At 36.8% G+C, this 25963-nt stretch overlaps 1 protein-coding gene across 7 annotated transcripts in view; it reads left to right on the top strand.

Moving 5' to 3' along the window:
• Positions 1–25963, top strand: part of ZC3H8 (zinc finger CCCH-type containing 8) — a 41741-nt gene that overhangs the window by 11800 nt on the left and 3978 nt on the right. For 2 of the 7 annotated variants that reach the window (XR_011503883.1, XR_011503884.1), the window contains exons 3-8: positions 2122–2356; positions 3315–3448; positions 5087–5209; positions 5607–5720; positions 6732–6839; positions 7727–7776. Coding sequence is in view for 3 of the 7 variants with exons in the window: in XM_044772857.2 (XP_044628792.1) it covers positions 2122–2356; positions 3315–3448; positions 5087–5209; positions 5607–5718; positions 6730–6839; positions 7727–7756 (744 nt within the window). In the remaining 4 variants the exon portion in view is untranslated. Of the gene's footprint in view, positions 1–2121; positions 2357–3314; positions 3449–5086; positions 5210–5606; positions 5721–6729; positions 6842–7726; positions 7777–20105; positions 20145–20660; positions 25184–25963 lie in introns of those variants that run through there. The other 5 variants (XR_011503885.1, XR_011503882.1, XM_044772859.2 and 2 more) reach the window with 5 other exon arrangements.

Genomic DNA, 25963 nt, shown 5'->3' with positions numbered 1-25963 from the left:
ATTTTGGTGCCCTCTGAAAAGAATATCAATTAGAATCATCTCCAGTGTATAATAAAACGACCTAGTTGATGATTGTCCTGGTTTTATTAATGTTACCAAGTTATCTCTTCTTTTTTTTAAGATTTTATTTTTTTAACTTTTCCTTCTCCCCAAAGCCTCCCAGTACATAGATATGTATTTTAGTTGTGGGTCCTTCTAGTTGTGGCATGTGGGACGCTGCCTCAGCGTGGCTTGATGAGCAGTGCCATGTCCGTGCCCAGGATCTGAACTGGCGAAACCCTGGGCCGCTGAAGTGGAGTGCACTAACTTAACCACTTGGTCATGGGGCCGGCCCCAAGTTAGCTCTTCATTTAATACAAATAAATCAAACATGTTATTACTTAGAATAAAAGGGATCTGCTTCAGTACTGTAGGCCTACATGTTTTGTACAAGGGGGGCACTTAATCACTCATTTGGACTCTTGTAATATTTTCATTCAGATACGCTGAGTAGGATCTCATCTCTGTGTGTTTAGCTAAGTTAAACTGTGGGGGAGCTATTTTGTATTGAATGATTTTTTTGGTTCTGCCTGTGCCGACTAAATAAAGTTAAAGGCCAAAACCAAGGTAAACAAAATAATGATCACAGGAATCTGCCAACATTTCATAAAGGACAAGGTAGTGCTCTTTTTGACTTTGTGAGCCATATAGTCTTTGTCACACTAAGCAGCCGTAGATAATACATGAATGAATGGGTATGACCGTGTTCTAGCAAAACTTTATTTACAAAAACAGGAGGCCAGGATGACATTTGCCACCCCGACCAGAAGTTATGTTTACAAGTTTGCTCTATGATATTAGTTGGGGAAAATGTGCCCTTTCTTGAGGAACTTGGTGGCCTGAAGATTGTGGGATTGGTTGGTGGTCTTGTCTGGTGTCATGCAGGTAAGGTGTACAGTGAGACCATTATCAGGTTAGGAAACTTTCTTGGCTTGTTTGGATTCTTCAAGCAGGGAGCACATTCATTTTCCAGGCCTACGACCAATCCTCTGGTGGTACGACTCCTAGCTTTGATGTTAACCATCAGAGGTAAACCATTGAATTGGACCACCTATATTTTATAGTAGGGTTTCGTCTGTTTTGTTTTTTGTTTGTTTTGAGTTTGCTGCCTTTATCAGTTATGTGAAAGTAGATAAGAGACCAGGCCCGAAAGCATGCTCTGGAGCAGGATCACTGGCCAATTTAATCATAGATATGTCATCTCTTCCTGACATCAAAATAGGAGCCCTTTGACAGTTGGACATTTTTTTTTAAATAAACTTTTTAATTGAAATGTAGCATACATATTAATTATGGACCTTGATACACCTGTATCACCAAGTATAGACACCTATGTAACCAATACTTGGACATTTTTATACACAGAGTGCTTTAAGTTGTCTGCTATGATCACCTCACGTGGCTCCAGGGTCAGCTGCCATACCTGGGTTCTGTTCCAGTGGGTGCCTGTGTTTGCAGCTGTCACCCTGGAGCAGCTCCAACAACAGAGTTAGAAAACAGTTTCTGAAAGTGAAGTTAACTTGTTTACAGAGAACAGGGCAATTCTTTCTTCCTTGTCATTGCTGCCACCTCCTCTGCCACCAGTGCTGTGAGTTATAGGAAAACGAATAGGCTTTGCTAGCTGTGATATATCTTAGTATAGTAGATTTTCCGCTGGACAATTACAGTTTATTTGCTCTTTTATCAGATGATGAGTTATTGTATTAAACCGTTTAAAAGTATAGTATAGTCGATGCAAAGGGAGAAATAAAATGTGAACTATAATACTGTAATTCCTTTGTATCAAATAATTAAGATTTGGAGGTTTAGTCTTAATTCAGTAAAGTACATAGTATACAAATCAGAATCTTCCCTCAAATTATGTTTACGGATGAATATGTCATGCTGGCTCTTTTTTTTTTAATTCTGGGAAATTTCAAATACATGAGATTGGAAAGAACAGTATATGAACCCCATGTGCCCATCACCCAACCTTAACAATGATTAATTCATGGCCAGTCTTTGTTTCTTCTTTATATGAGATTGTTTTATTGTTTTGACTCATACTAGGTTTTTAAAATTGAAAATTTAATTTTTACTTAGTCTAGGCACTCAGGAAACTCTACAGCATCATCGAAGAATTTGCCACATAGAAAATCAAGAAGTAAAGACTATGATGTGTACAGTGATAATGATATCTGCAGTCAGGAATCAGAAGATAATTTTGCTAAAGAGCTTCAACAGTATATACAAGCTAAAGAAATGGCAAATGCTGCTCAATCCTTACCATTTCCTGAAGAATCTACGAAGAAAGAGGGAGTGAAGGATTCCCAAAAAGGTAAGGGTCAAACTATTTTATCATTGAAGGTTTATCTAGAGAAGCAATCACAGGTGCCCACACAGGGACTTGGGGGGGAGATTTTTTCCTGCATTGTATCTCATGATAACATCATGGTTTTCATGGATGTTTACACCAGATGTGAGCTTGCATGGCCTGAGACACCCCGCATCCCCCTGCTGAGACCTGGATACTCAGTGTATAGGTGCTCAGTTTGCAGGAGGAGCCAAGAAAGCAGGGTGGGTATCAAAGACCATGACTGCTTTGAAAGGGAGAATGCTAAATCCCTGGCCTCTGCCTGTACGGAGGACCCAATATGCCTGTTTGTATTGCTGTTGTCTAAAGAGGAATTGACTTTATGTCAAGGTTGTTAGTGTGTCAGACTAAACTCAGAAATACATGCTTTTAGATTAGTAAAATGAAATTTAGCCATAGATATGAGGACAAATGACAATTGTAAATAAAATTCTTCATCCTCTCATTTTTTATACTTTTCTCCCCCTCTTTAAATGTTTTTCTGTTTAAAATGGGTCTGTGGATGAATTTAATCTATATTAAATGTTTTCAGTGAAGAACCTGACAGTAATATATGAGGTCATTTTGAACATGTGAAGCTCTTACTATGATAGTGCTGTGGCCATTCCTAATTAGATCCATCATACTTGAACACTTCCAAAGGATTTGGCTTGTGGCTAGCAAGATGGATTTCGTTAATTATCTTGCTTTTGTTCTGATAGTAGCTTATATATTTTCACAAAGAATGAATTGGGGATCCAGAAAATATTGATTCTTTTTTTGGTCTCTTAATCACAGAGTTTCTAGAAAGACAGGTCAGCATCATACCGGTTTTCACTCACCAAGCGAAAGAGAACTTTTCTTGGATTATTATAGAATATACTTCTTAAGAACTGCCATTGTACTTGTATGTCATCTTTAAAGTTAACTTTCCTGGTTTTAGCTGTTAAACAAAAGAATAAAAACCTTAAAGCTGTTCGCAAGAATGGTAAACAGAAGAAAATGAAGCGAAAATGGCCTGGCACTGGAGACAAAGGACCAAATGCTTCATTGAAGAACAGTGGCTCACAAGAACAGGTACAAGACTGTATGCATGGAGGAGGACACCTGCGTGCTGTTGGAATTTTGTGTTACACCTCAGTGACAAGCCTTGTACAAGATGAGGGTTATCCGATGGTGGAAATCTCTTCTTCCCAGCAGTGGGCTCTCCATGTTCTTCCTTCTCCCTGTTGCAGCTGCCTTCCCTCTCACTCGCCAGCTGCCAGCACCCATTTTAAGCCTTAGTGTTGTGCCTGTTGCCCCTGAATACATGCATACAGCCCCTTGATTTTTGAGTGTTGTATTGTCAATGACTATGGAAAAACAGAGGAAGCAGGAGAAGATTAATAGCCATGAGGACATTTCAAAGGCCACAGAATCTCACAAAGTTTCTACTGTTATGGTCCCTGATTTATTGCTTTTTGACTCCCTCTTGAAATTAAAAATGAGTATTTCTGAATATTGGCCTTACCGAACACCACCTACCCTCCTGGTATTTTGATTTTGCTTTGTAGAAGTTGTTCTTTCTTGGTCTGCACATGTAATAAGGATACAACAAAAAGTGACTACTCTGGACTCTGCTTTTCTGAGGGCTTCCAAACTGGATGGCAACGTTTTTTGTTAGGCTTGGTCCAGGAGGCAAGGGTTAAGGGTGGTAAAATATTAGAAGTACCAAATATTATAGACTGAAACATATTTATATAAAATGTTGCCCTGCCTCCATATTTAACAAATGAGGAATCTGAAGCCCTAGGGTTCAGGTAACTGCCCATGGTTACACAGGCCAGGCCAGGGCTAGAACTTTGTTTCCTGATCACTGGTCAGTATTCCCTTTCATTTGGTTTATGTTGGCTCAAATGATTATTCAACTGACAGCCCTTTTACATGAGGAACAAATTGTAAACTTATATGTTAGAATTTAATAACATAATCAAATAAAACCAAAGATATAGACCGACACATATTTATATGACATAATTTTGATGGTACTAAGTAGAAATTTGACATTGCAAAGCGGATCACCTAAATGTACATCTTGGCATGTACTGAATTCCTAAATCTATATTCAGAAATCTGGTATGCAGAAGTTGTAAGTTGTACCACAAGTTAACGCACCAAAAGTGATTTATGTTTCTAAAGAGCTAAATGTATTATGAAATTCCCCTTTTGTTTTTGTATAAAAGTTCCCTTTGTTTTTATACTTTTACTACCAACTTTGAGGGTGTATTTCCAGTTTGGTTTGTTGATTTGAGCTGGTCAGTATACTTAGCTCACACCAGTGACCATCTCATTGAAATTAAAGATTACACTGCTTTGCATTCACCTTATGATTTCCAGTGTTGTCTCCATTGTTCTAAAGAGGCTTGTTCTTAGACTTTGCTTTTTATCACAAGTAGTAGCACTTTCATTTTTTAAATTTTTATTGATTTTTGAAGGGCAAAGTACAATAAAATATTCACATTGCACCAACACTAATGTTCAATGATGGAATGCTATTGAAACTGACAAAGCATTTGTTTTTCAACTGATAGAAAAGTCCGAATCTTACACACGAAGGCCAATTTAGAAGAGCCACTTTTTAATGTTTTCAAGGTGGTTTAAAATAATTTTGTGCAGTGGAATAAAATATTTAATTTTCTGTTTCTTATATCTAGTTTTTTGTTTTTGTTTTCAAAGGATGGTAAACCTAAAGAGAAGCAGCAGCAAGTGAGAATGAGCCAGGCGTTCATCAACCAACACACAGTGGAACGCAAGGGAAAACAAATTTGTAAATATTTTCTTGAAAGGAAATGTATTAAGGTATAAAAACATGTGTAAGCAAAAATGTACTAAAATGTAAGGTGTGGCAAAAATGTACTAAAATGAGCTCCTGTTTCCATTAGATACTCTAAAAGCATACCTGTGTGTTTTTAAAACTGCTTCCTTCTGGGAAAGGTCCAATTAAAAAGTTTTACTGAAATATTCTTTTATGTTTAAGAAAGTGGATAATTTCTTTGAAATGCTTTTTGTTAAAGATGTTTAGGACTCAACAAAATGTTAAGCAGATATAATTATAAGATAGCTCATTAAGAATTAAATTGTGCTGGTTCTAAGGCTTTGTTTTTCTCTGGAGTCATTTGCTTATGGAAAGTTTTTTAGGAATTGTAATGACTTAACTATGAGAAATAATGGCTTTTCCTTCTTTCTTTTGGCCCAGGGAGACCAATGTAAATTTGATCATGATGCAGAAATAGAGAAGAAAAAGGAAATGTGTAAGTTTTATGTACAAGGATATTGTACCAGAGGTGAAAACTGTCTGTATTTGCATAATATCCTTTATCACAAGATATAGTAACTTTACTTTTCATAAATATTTACATAAAAATTTTAAATATGTAAAATTTTGAATGAAACCAGAGTTTTAGCTATGGCAAAATTATGTTATTCAAGCCTGACTCAGCCTCAAAGTGATTAAATTGTACACAGAACTTTTTCCCAAGAAAGAGAAGAGGGATTCTTTAGAAATTCTCTCAGTTGAAGATCCTTTCTACTCAACCTGGGTAGTAGCATAGCAGGTTCAAGAGGCCTAGTCAAGTCTCAGAACAACTTTGTCAGAATTTCTGCTGTGACATTTGATAATTGAATCTGTATTTATATAAGCTACTTCATAAAAAGAGGCAAGAATTGCATAATTTGGGAATACTTGTTTTCTGTGTATTCTGTGCCGTATAAAGGTTGTTACTTAATTTGAAGAACAACTCAAACTCTTCAGTGCAAACAGCACAGATATGTTGTAAAAACATGGAACATAAACATTTTAGGGTAATAGCATGTCATCACAAAAGTTGTTTTCCTTCAGTCATTCAGTACAAGGAATCTCAAATTCTAACTTGAGAATTTATTTCTAAAAAACAATATTGAAGTTGTATAAATTGATTCTGTTTTAAACAAGCCTAAATATGAAGGATCCAGATTTGTAAGACATATCATTGTCATTGGCTTTAATTCCTCTACCCCAAAAGAATGCTTTAAAAATAATCACACTTCAAAGTATTTAAAACACATCCCTTTCTTGTATCAGTGAAACATACATGTAGTCTATTATAAGAATGGATATAAAGGAAAAGGCATCCTGTGATAGCCAATACACTTGATGTATGTAATCATCCTAAAATTAGATTTTTCATGTTACCCAATTAATAATTATCATATTTTAAGTAAAAAAGTCCATGTTTCTACTGGTAGGAAAGGCCTTTACATAGGAAAAGGAAGTCATTAAATCAAGAACAGATTATTTTAGTTGGATTTAAAATTGTTCTTTTCCTTAACATTTGGGTTACATGAATATCCCTGCAAGTTTTACCATACAGGAGCAAAGTGTTATCAGGGAGAATATTGCAAGTTTTCACATGCTCCACTGACTGCTGAAACACAAGAACTGTTGGCTAAAGTAAGTATCATTTTAATTTTTTTCTTTTTTTAAAGAGTATGTGTGAACAAAGGATGAGTGTTTGAAAAGATAACGGTTCTTTAAGGAGAATGCCTCATAGCTTAGCATATAGGATATATCAGGGCTAATAATGTAAGAATTTACTTCAGTTTAGAAGATTATTATTCATATGTATATTTTTCCTTGTAGCTTAACGGAAAATTTGTACTTATTGCTAGTATAAATTGGAATGGTCTTAAAACCTTCAGTGTAGTTAGCAACCTTAGTAGCTAAGCTAACCAAAGGAAAACAAAGCAAATAGGAAAAACTGCTCCTGTTATACCTTTAGAGGCAAAGTTAAGGATCATTGGTTGATAAATATTTTAGAGTTACATCAAAGTTTACTCAAATAGTTATTTCAAAGTTTTCTTTAAATATTCTTTCAGTCTGTGAGAAAAGATAATTGAAAAATAATAGTTGTTTATGTTTTTTATTTTCCCATATGTTAGTTGGAGCTAGTCTCTTCAAAATTAAATTGAAATATAAGTGAAAATAAAAGATTTCTTTTAAAACCAAACTATACCATCTTATTGCAGAAGTTCCCTTGACCATGTGCTGCAAATATGAGGTCAGAGGTGCTTATTTCTATATTTTTAGGTTGTAAAATATGAAGGGTTACCCTGGAATTAGAAGCCATACCAAATATTTGGCTGTTTAGTAGTATGAAATATATATGGAAAAAATGATATATGTAAAAGTGGTTTTCAGTTCCTTTTATAGTAAATATTGTTAGATGATTACTAGAATGAATATTATTGGAATTATTGAAAAGTTACAAGAGTATGCTGATGTACCTGCCTTAGATTTTAATGCATAAAAATGATTATGTGATTTCTTTTTCATATTAGGTTTTGGATACTGAAAAGAAGTCATCATGAAAATAAAATACATAAAAAAGGTAAAATTAGAATTTAGCACTTTTTTTTTTTGAGGAAGACTAGCCCTGAGCTAACTACTTCCAATCCTCTTCTTTTTGCTGAGGAAGACTGGCCCTGAGCTAACATCCATGCCCATCTTCCTCTACTTTATATGTGGGATGCCTACCACAGCATGGCATGCCAAGTGGTGCCATGTCCGCACCCGGGATGCAAACTGGCGAACCCCAGGCCGCTGAAGTGGAACATGCGCACTTAACTGCTGCGCCACTGGGCCAGCCCCTAGCACATTTTTTTTCCCTGAAACGTCTCTAGAAGTTGGCATGGAAACATAGGGCTTTTTCTATTTTCTTCAACAGAAGTCTTTTTCTCTCTTCCCCCCTACTGAAAAAAATCCATGTGTATGGAATATCTTTCCATTTCTTTATGTCATCATCGATTTCTTTCATGGTGTCTTATAGTGTTCATTCTACAGGTCTTTCACCTCCTTGGTTAAATTTATTCCTAGATATTTTATTCTTTTTGTTGTGACTGTAAATGGGATTGTATTCGTGAGTTCTCTTTCTGTTAGTTTGTTATTAGAGTATAGAAATGCAACTGATTTTTGTAAGTTGATTTTGTACCCTGCAACTTTGCTGTAGTTGTTGATTATTTCTAATAGTTTTCTGATGGATTTTTTAGGGTTTTCTATATATAAAATAATGTTGTCTGTGAACAGTGAGAGTTTCACTTCTTCATTGCCTATTTGGATTCCTTTTATTTCTTTTTCTTGCCTAATTGCTCTGGCCAAAACTTCCAGTACTGTGTTGAGTAAGAGTGGACACCCTTGTCTTGCTCCTGTTCTCAGAGGGATTGCTTTTAGTTTTACCCCATTGAGTATGATGTTGGCTGTGGGTTTGTCATATATGGCCTTTATTCTGTTGAGGTACTTTCCTTCTATACCCATTTTATTGAGTTTTTATCATAAATGGATGTTGGTTCTTGTCAAATTCTTTCTCAGCATCTGTTGAGATGATCATGTGGCTTTTATTCCTCATTTTGTTACTGTGGTGTATCACATTGATTGATTTGCAGATGTTGAACCACTCCTGTGTCCCTGGTATAAATCCCATTTGATCATGGTGTATGATCCTTTTGATGTATTGGGGTATTCAGTTTGCCAATATTTTGTTGAGGATTTTCGCATCTATGTTCAGCAGCAATATTGGTCTATAATTTTCCCTCTTTGTGATGTTATTGTCTGGCTTTGGGATCAGGGTGATGTTAGCCTCATAAAAAGTGTTAGGAAATGTTCTGTCATCTTCAATTTTTTTGGAATAGTTTGAGAAGGAGAGGCATTAAATCTTCCTTGAATGTTTGGTAGAATTTTCCAGAGAAGCCATCTGGACCTGGACTTTTATTTTGGGGAGGTTTTTGAGTACTGTTTCAATCTCTTTACTTGTGATGGTCTCTTCAGATTATTTCTTCTTGGTTCAGTTTTGGGAGGTTATATGAGTCTAAGAATTTATGCATTTCTTCTAGATTGTCCAGTTTGTTGGCATATAGTTTTTCATAGTATTCTTTTATAATCCTTTGTATTTCTGTGGTATCTGTTGTAATGTCTCCTCTTTTCATCTCTGATTTTATTTATTTGAGCCTTCTCTTTATCTTAGTGAGTCTGGCTAAGGGTTTGTCAGTTTCGTTTATCTTCCCAAAAAAACAGCTCTTAGTTTCATTGATCCTTTCTAATGCTTTTTGGTTTCAATTTCATTTATTTCTGCTCTTATCTTTATTATTTTCCTCCTCCTGCTGACTTTGGCCTTTATCTTTTTCTAGTTCTGTTAGGTTTAGTTTTAGGTTGCTTCTTTGAGATTTTTCTTGTTTGTTAAGGTGGGCTTGAATTGCTGTGAATTTCCCTCTTAGGACTGCTTTTGCTGTATCCTATATGAGTTGGTATGGTGTATATTCATTTTCATTGTCTCCAGATATTTTTTGATTTCTCCTTTAATTTCTTCAATGGTCCATTGGTTGTTCAGTAGCATGTTTAGTCTACGCATTTGTCACTTTCCCAGCTTTTTTCTTATAGTTGATTTCCAATTTCATAGGATTATGATGAGAAAAGATGCTTGATATGATTTCAGTCTTAAATTTTTTGAGTCTTGCCTTGTTTCCCAACATATGGTCTACCTTTGAGAATGTTCCATGTGTACTTGAGAAGAATGTGTATTCTGCTGATTTTGGATGGAGTTTTCTATATATATTGATTAAGTCCATGTGGTCTAGTTTTTTAATTTAGTTCCACTATTTCCTTGTTGACTTTCTGTCTGGTTGATTTATCTGTTGATGAAAGTGGGATGTTAAGGTCCCCTACTGTTACTGTGTTGCTGTTAATATCTCCTTTTAGCTCAATTAATAGTTGCTTTGTGTACTCTGGTGCTCCTGTATTAGGTACATATATATTTATTAAGTTTTATGTCCTTTTGATGGAATCTCCCTTTATCATTATATATTGTCCCTCTTTGTCTCTCATTGCCTTTTTTATCTTGTAGTCTACTTTATCTAATATAAGTATGGCAACACCTGCTTTCTTTATTTGCCGTTAGCTTGGAGTATCATCTTCCATCTCTTCACTTTAAGCCTGTGTTTGTCTCTAGAGCTGAGATGTGTTTCCTGGAGGCAGCATGTTATTGGGTCTTGTTTTTTAATCCATCTAGCCACTCTGTATCTTTTGATGGGAGAATTCAATCCATTTACATTTAGAGTGATCATTGATATATGAGAGCTTAATGCTGCCCTTTTGTCACTTGTTTTCTGGTTATTCTATATTTCTCTTGTTTCTCATCCCATGTATTTCAGACTGCCAATTCAGTTTGATGGCTCTCTATGATGGTTTTCTCTTTATGTATCATTTGTGTCTCTGTTCTGATTTTTTCTTTAGTGGTTACCATGAGGTTTGTATAAAAGATCTTGTAGATGAGATACCTCATTTTCTTATCTTTTTTTATGAGGAAGATGAGCCCTCAGCTATCATCTGCCGCCAGTCCTCTTTTTGCTGAGGAAGATTGGCCCTGAGCTAACATCTGTGCCCTTATTCCTCTATTTTATATGTGGGACACCTGCCACAACATGGCTTGATAAGAGGTGCTAAGTCTGCACAGAATCCAAACTGGCGAACCCCTGGCCACCGAAGCAAAGCTCACAAACTTAACTGCTGCACCACCTGGTCGGCCCTGTTAGTCCATTTTCTCATAGCCTCTTGTCTCCTAGTGTCTAAGCTATCTTTCCTCTGCCCTGTCTAAGCTATTGTTGTCGCAACTTAATCTGTTTCGTCTGTGTTTGTTGTTAAAATGAAGTGATTATATTTATTCTTGATATCTTCCTTTCCTTTATCTTTAATGGTATAATTAAGTGTTTGCCAATCTGTTCTGATAGAGACTTGCAATGATGTTGTCTGTCTCTTTTTCTCCTTGCTCAAGGCTTTGTAAAAACCATTCTTTTTTTTTCAGGTATGAGAGTCTTATTGATTATATCTTGTAGGGGGTTCTTGCGGTGATAAACTCCCTCAGCTTTTGTTCATCTGGGAAAATTTTTATTTCTCCATCATTTCTGAAAGCTATTTTCACTGGATAGAGTATTATTGGCTGAAGGTTTTTGTCTTTCAGAATTTTGAATATATCATTCCACTCTCTCCTAGCCTGTAAGGTTTCTGCTGAGAAATCTGCTGAAAGCCTTATAGGGGTTCCTTTCTAGGTTATGTTCTTCTGTCTTGCTTCCCGTAATATTTTTTCTTTGTCATTGACTTTTGCCAGTTTTACTAATATATGCCTTGGAGAAACTTTTTACATTGATGTAATTAAGAGTTCTATTAGTTTCTCTCACTTGTAATTCCAGCTCCTTATCCTGGTTTGGGAAGTTCTCAGCTATTCTTTCTTTGTACCACCTCATTATCATTATTATTTCTTTGTAGAAAATCCTTTCTCCCTCTCTTCTCCCTCTAGAATACCTATAATCCGTATGTTGCATTTCCTAATTGAGTCAGAGATTTATTGGAGAATTTGTTCATTTCTGTTTAGTCTTAGTTCTCTCTCCTCCACCATCTGAAGCATTTCTATATTTCCAACCTTTAAATTGGTAGTTCTGTCCTTTATAATATCAGCTCTGTTATTTAAGGACTTCAGATTTTTCTTTATCTCATTCATTGTGTTTTTCATCTCCACCATTTCTGATTGGTTTTTCTTTATAGTTTCAATCTCTTTTGTGAAGAATTACCTCTGTTCATTAATTTTGTTCCTGATTTCATTTAACTGTCTTTCTGAGTTCTCTTGTAACTCATTGAGTGTTTTTTTTTATGATAGCTACTTTGAATTCTCTGTCATTTAGTTTCTAGATTTCTGTGCCTTCAGGATTGATTTCTGGGTGTTTGTCTTCTTTCTCCTGGTCTGGATTATTAATATACTTCTTCATACTATTTGATGGGGTGGATTTATATCTTCACATGGTGATACTGTCTAGTTGCAGATTCCACCTGCTGCCACTGGGTGGGGTCAGGCAGGAGCCGTGTATTCTGAGCCTGCTGTGATCCTTGTCAGCTGTGCCTGTCCAAGCCTGGGCCACTCCTTGAGACCACAGTGGCCCTGCAGGCTCTCCAACCGAATGGACAAGCGATCACATGGGGGCTCACGTCTGCTGCTGCCTGCTCTCCTGGTCCTCCCGAGATATGCTCCACCCTTCGGGGCCTCAGCGGTACTATAGGCATTCATGGCAGCCAGTAACTCGTTTGCCTGGGGGTGCAGATCCGGGTCCGTCTCCACCTGGGTGGCACCAGCTGTTGTGCTTGGTGGGTGGGACCTCCCTACTGGGTCAGAGCCAGAGCCACTCCCTGGGACTGCGGCAGTACTGTGGGCTCTTCCACTAGACAAGAAAGTGATCACACAGGGGCTCAGGGCTGCTGCCGCTTGCTTCTACAGTCCCGACAAGATGCATTCCCTGTTTGAGGGCTGCAGTGGTACTATTCGTGGTGGGTGGGAACTCTTTCACCTGGGTGCACAGATCCACCGCTGTCTCCTCCTGTGTCATTGTGCTTGGTGGGCAGGGCCTCCTCACTGGGTTTGAACCTGTGCCACTCCCTGGGGACTGCAGTGGCACTGTGGGCTCTCCCACCAGACAAGAAAGCAGTCACGTTGGGGCTCAGGGCTGCTGTCACCTGTTCCTGCACTCGTGCCGAGGCGTGTTCCCACCCTTGGGGCTGCAGCGGTGCTGTGGGTGCTCCAGCCAGGAGTGCAGTCACACGTGTGTACAGGGCTGCCACGGGGCTGGAGAGTGCTCACCTGTTTCCACCACCTCCCCAGAGGGTAGTCCATCCACCTCAGATGTATAGCTGCATGGTTCTCTCAGGTGTCCTGATGTGCTGTCTGGGTATCCTCTGCTGATCAATGAATGTCCCTTTAGTTGTAATTTAAAGGGGGAAAGACAAAAGGAACTGCTCACTCTGCTGTGTTGCTGATGTCGCTGTCCTAAATTTTCTTTTTGTGTATAGATATCCATTTGTTCCAATAGCGTTTTTTAAAAAGACTACCCTTTTCCCACTCTCCAGTTGTTGCATTGGCACCTTTGTCAAAAATCAGTTGACTATAAATCTAAGGATTCCTTGCTGGACTTTCAGCTGTGTTCTATTGATCTGTCTGTCTGTTCTTATATACTATCACATTGTTTTGATGACTATAACTTTATACTAACTTTTGAAGTAAGGAGGTATAAGCTATCCAGTTTTGTTCTTATTTTCAAAGATTATTTTGGCTGTTTTGTGTCTTTTGCTTTTCCATATAAACTTTAGGATCAGCTTGTAAATTTCTGCAAAAGACCTTTTCTGGGATTTTGATAGAGATTGCATTGAATCTGTGGAGAAGTGGCATGTTAATATGGAGTCTTCTGATGTACACACATGGAATGTTATCTCCATTTATTTAGATCTGTAAGTTCTCTCAAAGAGTTTTATAGTTCTCAGTGTGCAAGTATACTGTTTACACTTCTTTTGTTAAATTTCTTCCTACATATTTTATTCTGTTTGATGCTGTTGTTGAATGGAATTGTTTTTTAAACTTTATTTTTGGATAATAGTATATAAAAATAGAATTTTGTATATTGATCTTGTTTCCTGAGACTTTGCTGAACTCATTCATTAGCTCTAGTGGGTTTCTTTGGTTATACATATGTGTGTGTGTCTGTTCCTGAGGAATTTCTACGTATAGGATCCTGTTATCTGAGAATAAAGACAGTTTCACTTCTTCCTTTCTAATCTGGATGACTTTTATTTCTTTTTCTTGGCCTGATTTCACTGGCTGGAGCTTCCTATACAGTTTGTAATAGAAGTGAGAGCAGACATCATTGCCTGTTTCCTGATATCAGGCAAAAAGCATTCAGTTCTTCACTGTTGTGTATGATTTTAGCTGTACATTTTTCAAAGATACTTTGTAAGTTTGAACAAGTTCCCTTCTGTTCCTAGTTTATTGAGAACTTTTGTCATGGATGAGTATTGGATTTTGTCAAATGCTTTTTCTGCATTGAGATGCTTATATCATTTTCCCCCTTATCCTATTAATATGACAAACTACCTTAATACAACATATTGCTTAAACTAGTCTTGCATTCTTGAGATGAATCCCAGTTGGTCATGGTATATAATCTGTATGGTACATAATATTTGCATTTGGTTTGCTAATGTTTTATTTTAAGGATTTTTATCTCTATTCATTGTGTATATTCATGTGTAGCTTTCTTTTCTTGTGATGTCATTTTCTAGCTTCAGAATCAGGGTAATACTGGCCTCCTAGAGTAAATTGGGAGGTTTTCCTTCTTTTGCTCTTCTCTGGAAGAGTTTTTCAAAAATTGCTATTCTTTCTTTTTTAACTTTTTGATAGAATTCACCAGTGAAGAGAACTGAGCGTAAGCTTTTCTTTAACAGAAGATTTTACAACTGATTCAATTTCTTTCCTTTTTATAGTTTATTCAGATTTTCTTTTTTCTTGAATCAGTTTTGGTAATTTATATCTTTATTTTCTATTAAGTTTGCTGTTTCCTCTAAGTTATCTACTTTGTTGGCATAAATTTGTTCATAGTATTGTTTTATACACTAATTCATATTTTTAAAGTTGATTTTTCTGAATTCGTAACCTTGCTCATCTTTCTATTAACTCTGATGATTTTAAATTTTTTCTGTAGACAGTTGTCATCTGCAAATAAGGATTTTTATTCCTTTTACAATTCTTATTTCTTTTTGTTTTTCTTGTCTTGTACTGCTGACTAGAACTTGTAGTACAATTTTTTAAAAATCAACTATATTGAATTAACATTACATTCAATAAATTGCATCTATTTTAAGTGTACAGTTCAGTGAGTTTTGACACATAGATACACCCATGTAATCACCACCACAGTAAGCATATTCATCACTCTGAAATGTCCCCTCATGACACTTCACGATCCATTCTTCCCCTCCTTCAGGTCCCAGGCAACCACTGGTATTCTTTCAGTAAGGATAGATTCATTTTGCCAGTTCTAGAATTTCATGTAAGTAGAATCCTATAACATGCATCATTTTGTTTTATGTCTTTTGCACAGCATAGTGGTTTCTTTCAAGTTTCAGATTTTGCAGCTATCAGTAGTGCATTTCTTTTTATTGCTGAATTGTATTCCTTTATATGGATATACTTCAGTTTAATATTTATGTACTCATCTGTTAATGGACATTGACTATTATAAATAAAGCTTCAGTGCACAGTTATGCTCAAGTGGCAGTACAATTTTTTTTTCCTTTTTCTCTCCAAAGTCCTCCAGTACGTAGTTGTATATTCTTCGTTGTGGGTCCTTCTAGTTATGGCATGTGGGATGCTGCCTCAGCGTGGCTTGATGAGCAGTGCCATGTACGCGCCCAGGATTCGAACCAATGAAACACTGGACCGCCTGCAGCAGAGCGTGTGAACTTAACCACTCGGCCACGGGGCCAGCCCCCAGCAATACAATTTTAAGTAAAAATAATAGTGCGCTTTATCCTAGATTTTAAAGGGACTGCTATTAATATTTCCTGACTGATTACAATGTGTGCTGTAATTTCTGGTAGATACTCTATCAGGTTAAGGAAATTCTCTTCAAATTGTAGTTTGATAAAAGTTATTGGGCTATTTGTTTTATAGTTGTGGATAGATGTAGAGGCTAGATTTAGAATTCTTTTTAGATAATCATAGAGTTTTTCTAATTACTCTGCTAATATGATGAATTTTATCTTTGGGTTTAAAGGTGTTAAGCTGCCATTGTGTTCCTGAGATAACTAAATTTTCCAATTTAAATTAAAATTTTTCAAATGTTTTGGCATAATGTTCATGATATTCTCTTTTCTTCTTGATGTCTGTAGCATCTGAAGTTATATCTGTCTTTTTATTAATTATTTATGCCTTTTGTTCTTCCTGGTCAGTTCGTCTGGAAGTTTGACCATTCTATTATCCTTTATAAAGAACCAAGTTTACTTTTGTTAATTCTATTTTATATTAGTTTTCCATTTCATTCATTTCTGTTCTTTGTTATATCATTCCTTTTGTATTCTTTGGGCTTATTGTGCCCAGGGATTGATTGTTAGCTTTTTTCCTTTCTAAGACATGTCTAAACCTATAAATTTCTCTCAATCTACCATTTTACTTATATCCAGAAGTTTCTTTCTTTCATTAAATACTTTTTATCATGGTAATATATGCAGATAGTTTTAAAAGCCATGTGATTTTACAAGAATTAGCAACTTGTAAAAACAGCAAAGCAGTAGTCCTTGATTGTTTCTGTAGATGCTAAAAAGGCTTCCTGCAAAATTCAGCACTCATTCCTTATTTAAAAATCAACACTAAAGGAAATAGGAGTGGATGGATACTGTTTTTGGTCATTTTTTTACTGTGGTAAAATACAGATAACATATTTACCATCTTAACTATTTTTAAGTGTACGATTCAGTAGTAGTAAGTATATTCATATTGTTGTGCAAGCCTCACCACCATCCATCTACAGCACTCTTCATCTTGCAAAACTGAAACTCTATACCCATTAAACAACAACTACTCATTACACCCTTCCCCCAAGCCCTTGGCAGCCACCATTCTACTTTCTGTCTCTCTGATTTCGACAAGTGTGGGTACCTCAGATGAGTGGAATCATATGGTATTTGTCTTTTTGTCACTGGCGTATTTCACTTAACATAATGTCCTCCAGGTTCATCCATGTTGTAGCATATGTCAGAATTTCCATCCTTTTTAAGGCTGAATCATATTCCATTGTGTGTATCTACCACGTTTTGCTTATCCGTTCATCTGCTGATGGTTACTTGGGTTGCTTCCATGTTTTAACTGTTGTGAATAATGCTCTTATGAACATGGGTGTACAAATACCTTTTTGAAACCCTGCTTTCAATTCTGAGTGTATACCCAGAAGTGGATTTCTGGATCATGTGGCAATTCTATTTTTAATTTTTTGAGGAACCACCATACTGTTTTCCACAGCAGCTGTACCATTATACATTCCCACCAATAGTGCACAGGGTTCCAGTTTCTCCACGTTTTCACCGACACTTGTTATTTTTTGTTTTTTTGATAGTAGCCATCCTAATGGGTGTGAGGTGGTATCTCATTAAGTTTTGATTTGCATTTCCCTAATGATTAATGATGTTGAGCATCTTTTCATGTGCTTATTGACCATTTGTATATCTTTGGAGAAATACAAAGAACTGTTCAAGCCCTTTGCCCGTTTTTGAATTGGGTTATTTGGTTTTTATATTGTTGACTTTTAAGAGTTCTGTGTGTATTCTGGATATTAATCTCTTACAATTTATACGATTTGCAACTATTCCCTGCCATTCTGTAGGTTGCTTTTTCACTCTGTTGATAGTGTCCTTTGATGCATGACATTTTTTAATTTTCATGAAGTCTGATTTGTCTATTTTTTCTTTTGCTGCCTATGCCTTTGGTGTCATAGTTAAGAAATCCTTGCCAAATCCAGTGTTGGGAAGCTTTTATCCTCTGTTTTCTTCTAAGAGTTTTATAGTTTTAGCTCTGGCATTTGGGTCCTTGATTCATTTTGAGTTAATTTTTGTATATGATGTTAGGTAAGGCTCCAACTTCATTCTTATGCATGTGGACATCCAGTTTTCCCAGCACCATTTGTTGAAAAGTCTGTAGATTACCCATTGAATGGTTTTAGCACCCTTGTCAAAATTATTTGACCATATGTGTGGAGGTTTATTTCTGGGCTCTCTTTTCTCTTCCATTGGTCTGTATGTCTGTCTTTATGCCAATACTACCTTGTTTTGATTACTGTAGCTTTGTAGTAAATTTTGAAGTCAAGAAGCATGAGCCCTAACTTTGTTCTTTTTCAAGATTGTTTTGGCTATTTGGGGCCCCTTGAGATTCCATATGAATTTTAGGGTGGATTTTTCTATTTCTACAAAAAATGTCATTGTGATTTTGATAGAGATTGCAAAGAAACTGTAGATTGCTTTGGGTCGTGTTGACAAGAATATTAAGTCTTCCAATTCATGAACATAGGATGTCTTTCCATTTATTTATGTCTTCTTTAATCTCTTTTAGTAATGTTTTATAGTTTTCATTGTACAAGTCTTTCCCCTTCTTGGTTAATTCCTAAGACTTTTATTCTTTTTGAGGTATAGTAAATGGAACTTTCTTAATTTCCTTTTCAGATTGTTTATTCCTAGTATATAGAAATGCAACAGATTTTTGTGTGTTGACCCTACTACTTTGCTGAACTTATTTATTAGTTCTAACAGGGTTTTTTTGTGGAATCTTTAACGTTTTCTACAGATAAGATCATTGGATGGATGTTTTCTTAAAATGAAAAAATATGTTATACCTTAGTAAGAAAGTCAGCATCATACTTAATGGGGAAACAGAGGCATTTCCACTAGAAGAGTTTATGTTCCAATGGGACTGTCTAGTTTCTAAAGTTGAATAGAATTTCCCTCTGAAAACATCTGCATCTGGTCCCAGTTTCATTTAAGAATGTCCTTGGTGAAGCAGTAAAAATTATTAATGTTATTAAACCTCAATTCTTGAGTAGATCTCTTTTCAATGTTACATATAGCAAAATGGCAAGATGTATAAGTATTTCTATATACTGAAGTGGTGTTCTCTAGGAAAAGCACTTGTGCTGTTATCTCAGTTGCAAGCTGAATTAGCTGCATTTTTTCATGAATACTCTTACCTGAACAACTGAGGGGAAGACTGGTTTTTTCAGATGAGACTGTTTGGCAGGCACTTTTTCATAAAGGAACAGAGTGCCCTGTCACTTCAAGGAAAACAACTGAAAATATTCATTATCAATGATAAAATTCTGGCTTTGACAAAAAATTATAATTTGGGGACATTTGATCTACCTCTGAGCTTTCTACCTGTGAGCTTTCCTATACTTAAAGAGTTTTTGGTGAGGTGGGTTGGTGATATTAAAGAATGGTGATATTATTGAAGAATGTGGTTTTGGGGGCTGGCCCCTTGGCTGAAAGGTTAAGTTCGTACACTCTGCTTTGGTGGCCCAGTGTTTGCTGGTTTGGATCCTGGGTGCAGACCTACACACTGCTCATCAAGCCATGCTGTGGCGGAATCCCACGTAGAAGAACTAGAGTGACTTACAACTAGCATATACAACTGTGTACTGGGGCTTTGAGGAGAAAAAGAAAAAAGAGGAAGATTGGCAACAGATGTTAGCTCAGGGTCAGTCTTCCTTACCAAAATGCATACCTTTAAAAAAAAAAAAGGAATGTGATTTTTTTAAAATACTGTATAATGAAACGTTTGAAAGATCTGCATAAATTAGTAAGCTAATATTTTCCAAATAAACAATGCATGATGTTACAAAGTTATGCATGGGTAAAACATCCATCCAACCTATAATATAGACTAATGTGTTTTAATGTGACAGTACAAAAAGTTCCTTGATATGGTTTCAGATTCTACATTGTAACTGGAAATTTGCTTGCCTTTGCTTTTAATGTTCATTTGCCCATCATTTTATTTTTAGCTTTTCTGAGTAAGTCTTAGGTTTGTTTCTTATGTGGAGGATACAGTTGGGTTTTGCTCTGTGAGCCAAAGCCAAAAGTCCTTTTCTTCTTTTGAAAAGTGAATTAAGCCTATTCACATTTATTGAGATGACTGAAGATGTGGTTTAGCTTCTGCCATTTTATATTATCATTAATGTTTATATTATGTTACATTTGTGTTTTCCTCTCTATGATGCATTTTCGTTTTTGCTCTTTAATAAATTTTACTTTCTTCATCGCATTTTATTTTTAACTGATTTTTTTTTCTTCTTCTTCTTCTTCGTCTCTCCAAAGCTCCCCCAGCACATAAGCACGTAGTTGTATACTCTAGTTGTGAGTACCTCTGGTTGTGCTTTGTGGGATGCTGCCTCAGCATGGCTTGATGAGCAGTGCCATGGCTGCACCCAGGATCCGAACCAGCAAAACCCTGGGCCCCTTAAGCAGAGCATGCAAACTTAACCACTCGTCCACAGGGCTGGCCCCTCTTCATCTGATTTTTATTCTTTTTGTTCTTTTCCCACTTATGTCCAATATACCTTTATTAAGTTTCCATTTAAATCTGTTCTGTCTTGTAATATAGTCTTCATTTTGATATGATTTTTTTCTTGTATCATTTCTGAGATCAGTCAACTCTTGTTTCATTACTTCCATTTTTTTGTTCAGTTTTCATCTTAGTTTTTGAATTTCAGTTCAAGTTGTTTTTTCATATTCCTAAACAGGGATTTTTAATTCAGTTTGGGTTTTTTGTGTTACAGTTTTCTTCTGCATGTTTTTTTGGGGAGAGGGAGTTGGGGCTAAGTTGATCATTTTCAACAGCTGATGTGTTTTTTTTTCTGTTTTCTTCTATAGCTTTGTATAGTTGAAGAGTGCTTATGTCTATGGCTGTTCAAGACTGTTCAAGACTGTTGATTTGGAGTAGTTTATAAGAATTCTCATTTAAAGTGCCCACCTGTGTCATTGTGATGATGTGCAGCTTCTTTAATGGATGGTGCGGAGGGACAGAGTCTAGTGTATAAGTCAAGGGGTTGGTCTTCACCAAGATGTCCCAGCCATTGGAACAGGAGAGGAGCATAAATGGCAGAGAAGCTGGCTGGTGGGTAAATGTTTTGGTAGTAAATTGTGGAAGTCTCTTTTGATTGAGTTTTCTCAATAAAATAGGAAGGAAGGTTAGGCTGAGTGAGCATGGATGAAGAGGTGTAGGGGATTTGAAGGCAGAAAACTGTTAGATTTCTTTAGGAAGATGTTGGAATAATAGACGATGAATATACAGTTAGATCTTCTCGTGTCATTCAATACATTCACGACATATTTTTAATAATTGCTCACAGTTCTGTTTTATGGCTTAAATTATCATTCAGTGATTTTTTAACCAATTTCCTGTCATTGGACATTTACTATTATAAATAAAGTGGAACAATGTCTCTTGTTATACCATTCATAAACTTGGAGTTCTTAACGTTTTTGTTGTTAAGATATAAGAATTGTTCTTTCTCATTGGTTCATAAACTGTAGACAGATTATACACTTGTGTAAAATGTAAATGTTAGGAGTATGATGATGTCTTTAACATAATATTCAAATATGAAATTTGCCAAGTACAAATAATAAGATTCTAAATATGCACTTTTATATGCTGATGCTGAGTATTGTTAGAAAAATACCGTGAAACTGAAACTGTCATCATCATATTGTTTTATTACTGGGGAAAGTAATAGCATCGACTTGCAGTATACATAAAGCACACCGGAGTTAGTGACACTTTTTAGCAAAGTCCTATTTGAAACTAGGACTCAAAGTTGTTTTAGTTGTAACTTAATCGCTCTAAAGTAAGAAAGGGAGTTGTGTTTACTCCAAGCAGACCTAGGAAGGATGAAACCAGGATGGATCCTGGACCCTTAGTGTCAGGCGTCTGTGAGCTGGGTGTGAGTCATCTCTCAGTGCCCCATTGCCGTCTGCTGGGTTGACTGGTTCACTCCCTGGCTGTGGCTGGGGAGGAGGGCAAGACAAGGCACTAGAAGCTGCCAGAGGAAGTCACAGAAGAGAGAGGCTGAGTTGACACTTTGAACGGGTCCATTACAAAAACCTTCAATAATTCAATGAAATTGTGCAAGGGAGTGCTTATATTATCTGAAGAATCAATACTTTGTATCTTCTTTAAAGATCACATACAATTTAAAGAAATTCAAGAGCTTGTCATAGCTCAGAAGTGTAGAAGGTAATTTTTATGGCAACATGTATGTAGGCTCACATTGGCCAACACGTCAGTAAGCTAACATGAATGTACACTTACCATGTGCAGGCACTGTACTGTTTTATTTAATAATGTTTAACTTTCTTATTTAAGCCTCATAACCCTATGAGGTGAATAATGGGATCCATCGCATAGAAAAGGAATAAATAGGAACAGTTACAGTTTTTCTATTTTCATGAGCCTTGAAAAATACTTGCATTTAATCTTATGACAATTTAACAGTTTATTTCCTTATGATATTACCTCATGTATAGTTTAGTAATTATGAGGTATAAATGTTTATATATAAGGTTTATATGTAAGAAAAAATAATTCTTATATTCCAAGAAGCAATACTCGTCTCACCTGTAAACTTAACAGACCAACCAGAGGTTTGAGGGACTGAGAAGTCAGAGAAGTTAAAGAAGCTCTTATTTTACAAAGGCGAGCATGTCTGTGTCAGTGAACTCTCTGAACTTGTTCTGTTAAATCAAGTGGAGGGAGAGACATATTCTTTTGGATGTGCCCATTGCACCTAAAGCAGCTGTGGATGTCTTATGTCTAGGTTATTATAGAGCCTTCTGATTGACCTCTTGCCTCCGTTTTCTTCTTTCTTCTCTACAGTTCACTCTTTTCCTCAGTTAGAACAGATTTCCCAATGTACTGCTTCAGCCATGCCTCCACTGTGTAGTACCCTGAAGCAAGATCCATTTGTCCACCTGGTTTTAAGTGCTGTGTAGTCTGGCCATCTCAGTCATACCAAGCTTTAGTTCCTGCTGCCCTCTGCTCCCCTTTTTTCCTCCTGTGAAGTAAATCTCAGTGCTTTCTTGATGCAGCTCCAAGCAAGTACACATATAATAAAACCATTGGCGGTTAGAAAAATCTGGACCAAAGGAAATATAAGTAAGAAAGTTGTAATGGGAAGAGCTGTATATGGATTTACATGTCACTTGGCCAGCATGGTTGTCATGACTGTATTAAATTTATCTTTGATCTGTTTTGGAGCCATATCAAAAGCGATGAAGTGGTTATCTACTTACCTCTCATTATCAGAAAGAAGGTAGGATGCAAAAACCTAACCTCTCCTGGTAATGATTTCATAAAAACAATTCTTATGTAGGTCTTCATTGTGGAAATCACTGAGTAGAATGGACAGAATTCTTATTTCTAAGATTCTCTGTGACAGATTTCATAGAACTTTTTTGTGGTCACTTACCAAAAGCCACATGACAGTAAAACCCAATTTTTGTCAGCTGGTAAGATATTCACATATGTGGTCTTTTGGTGTTTTGACTTGATCCTATTGTAGAACTTAAGGAATTCAGATGCACAGATGTTAAATGACTTGTCCCCTGTCTTAATAGGTTTCCTGACCTCCGTACAAGCTTCTTAGTTCACTGACTAGTTCTGATAAGCATAACCATTGAGGGGTTACATTCAAGGATTTCTTCTGAGCTGTTGTTTGTTGAGATCAAAATACTATTTGGTTTGGTGATCTGGCCTAAAGAATATGGGGTTCATATTGCCAGTTAGAAGCTCAAACACCACATTTGGGCTGTAGTGAGATCAGAATGTCTCAGGTTCAGGTTCAGCACCTGCTGAATGCTAGGGTCATATATGTGAAATCCTTTTTAATACCTATTAGAATTCTATTATAGGGATTATTATAGTAATAGTAGTTGTTATTACTATTTACAGATGAGGAAACCAAGTCTGTAAGAAGGCATTACCTTCCCCGAGTCTCCATAGTTTGTATTCTTAGTTGTATACCGTCATGTATGTTTGCTCCTCTTCCTAGCAGAATCTCAGTTTTGTTTAGGTGTCCTTCCCTCCTCCATGACATCATCTGTGCTTTGTGGATGATGGGCCCTGTCCCCAACCCTTAGGGTTGTACCATCAAGGGTCTAAAGTTGTGGTTCTCAACCTTGGCTTCACATTGGAATCATTTGGGAAACCTAAAAAAAAAAATACTGATGCCTGAGACTGACTCTCAGAAATTACGATTTTTTCTGGGTTGGAGTGGGAGCCCTGGGGTGTGGACATGAGATTTTCAGTAGCTCCCAGATGATTCTAAGGCAAAGCCAAGGGTGAAAACCATTCATCTCAACAACTAATGGAAATGCCATTCTTCTGGCCAGTCGTTGGTTTAGACTTAAAATATGAATACATGTCGTCTGGTGCACTTCTGGAAAAGTTAACATCTCTTGAGATACACAAAGAAGAGGCCAGACATTGCTGTGTCTAAATATGACACCCAGAACTGATGGAGCTATCGATGACCTCAAGGGGAGCTAGCTAGCCAGCTGAAGATGATAGAGAGGAAAGGTGGGGAGAAGCTGGGTCCTGGATAACAACTGAGCTATGGAATTCATGAACCTTAGAAAGGAGACATCCAACCTTCAGATTGCATGTTATACCACATGAAATAACATATTTTCTTTACATTTAAGCCGTTTTGGTTTGAGTTCTCTGTTACCTGCATCCAAAGGCAAGCTAATAAATGTGAGCCAAGAATCAAACTTACATGCATTTATCCAAAGTCCATATTTCTCCCAGGGTCTCCACCCCCCTCTTCACTGACTGCGTTCACTGTCTCAGCCCCTGCAGACGGGACACAGTAAGAAACAGGTGTAAGAAAGGAGGAGACTTGACAACAGGGAGGGCAGTTTTCACGACACCGAGCAGAAACTGGGAAGGAGCAGATATGTTTACAAGGCTGAAGAGGAAAGGAGGGAATGTATTTGTGGGTAGGGAGGGATAAGATGCCCAACTCACCTCAAAGTGGTGTTGATTCCTGTGAAATGTGTAAGACTGTTCACATTATTTTAAAATAAAGTTTAAAAAATGGCACTTTTTTGGTTAATATATGTCATTAATTTTGAGATACACATTTATTTTCATAGTTAACATCTCTGAAATTGGAATGTATTTTACAGTTGTTAGAATATCACATTTTAGTTGCCAGGTTATTTTTTTCTTGTTGGTACATAAAAAATGGTGGATCTTAAGTTAGTGATATATTTAGATTTGATTGAATGTAATTTTTAACTGAAATAATATATGTATATAGTCAAAAGCTTACTGTGAAATAAAATTTGTTATGAAATTTATTTTGGATTAATAAATTATGAAAACATAAAAAGGTTTTTTAATGAAAAAGAGTCATTCCCTGCCTCCCCCACCCTCTTTGTGGTAGGCAGAATTCTAAGATGGCTCCCAGGATTACTTGCCTCTGGTGCACGTGACCTGTATAAACTTCTCCCTTGAAGTGTGGGCATTACTGTGAGTGCACTTCATTTCACTCCCATGGTTAACTTAGATTGTATGTCAGAAGAAGCAGCTTTACCTTTAATATAGTCAAAGTCTCAAATCAGTTGGTTTTGAATTCATCAAAAGGCAGATCTAGGTGGGCCTCAACTAATCAAATGAACACTTAAAAGAAACTAGGCCCTTCCTGAAGTCAAAGATTAGAAGAAGCATTAGAGAGGTTCTCCTACTGGCCTTGAAGAAGTAGGCTGCCATGTTGTGAGAGGGCCATGTGTCCAGAGCTAGAGAGCAACCCTCACATGACTTGGAAGAAATGGGAACTTTGGTCTGTCTTACACCCACAAGTTACTGAATTATGCCAACAACCTGAATGAACTTGGAAGAGGTGCTCCAGGCTTATTTTGTATGTTCTGACCCAGCCCTCAATTGGCCATTTCTCTAAGGAGCCCAGATTCCTTTATAATCCAAGATCTAGATGCTAGATGTGCTCATTGCTTTTGAGTCTGGTCAGATGAAGACAGGCCCTGAGGATGTAGTGTGAGCTGTCATACAGATCAAAAAGTGAGAGTTTCGGGGGAAGGGGGCTTTCGAGCAGTCCCAGATCTGTTCTGCCCTCTCTGGTGGCGGCCAGGGCACTGGTTCTCACAGTTACTGC

This window comes from Equus asinus, chromosome 6, assembly GCF_041296235.1.
Source record: "Equus asinus isolate D_3611 breed Donkey chromosome 6, EquAss-T2T_v2, whole genome shotgun sequence".
NCBI lineage: Eukaryota > Metazoa > Chordata > Mammalia > Perissodactyla > Equidae > Equus > Equus asinus.
This window is presented reverse-complemented; position numbering and strand designations above follow the sequence as displayed.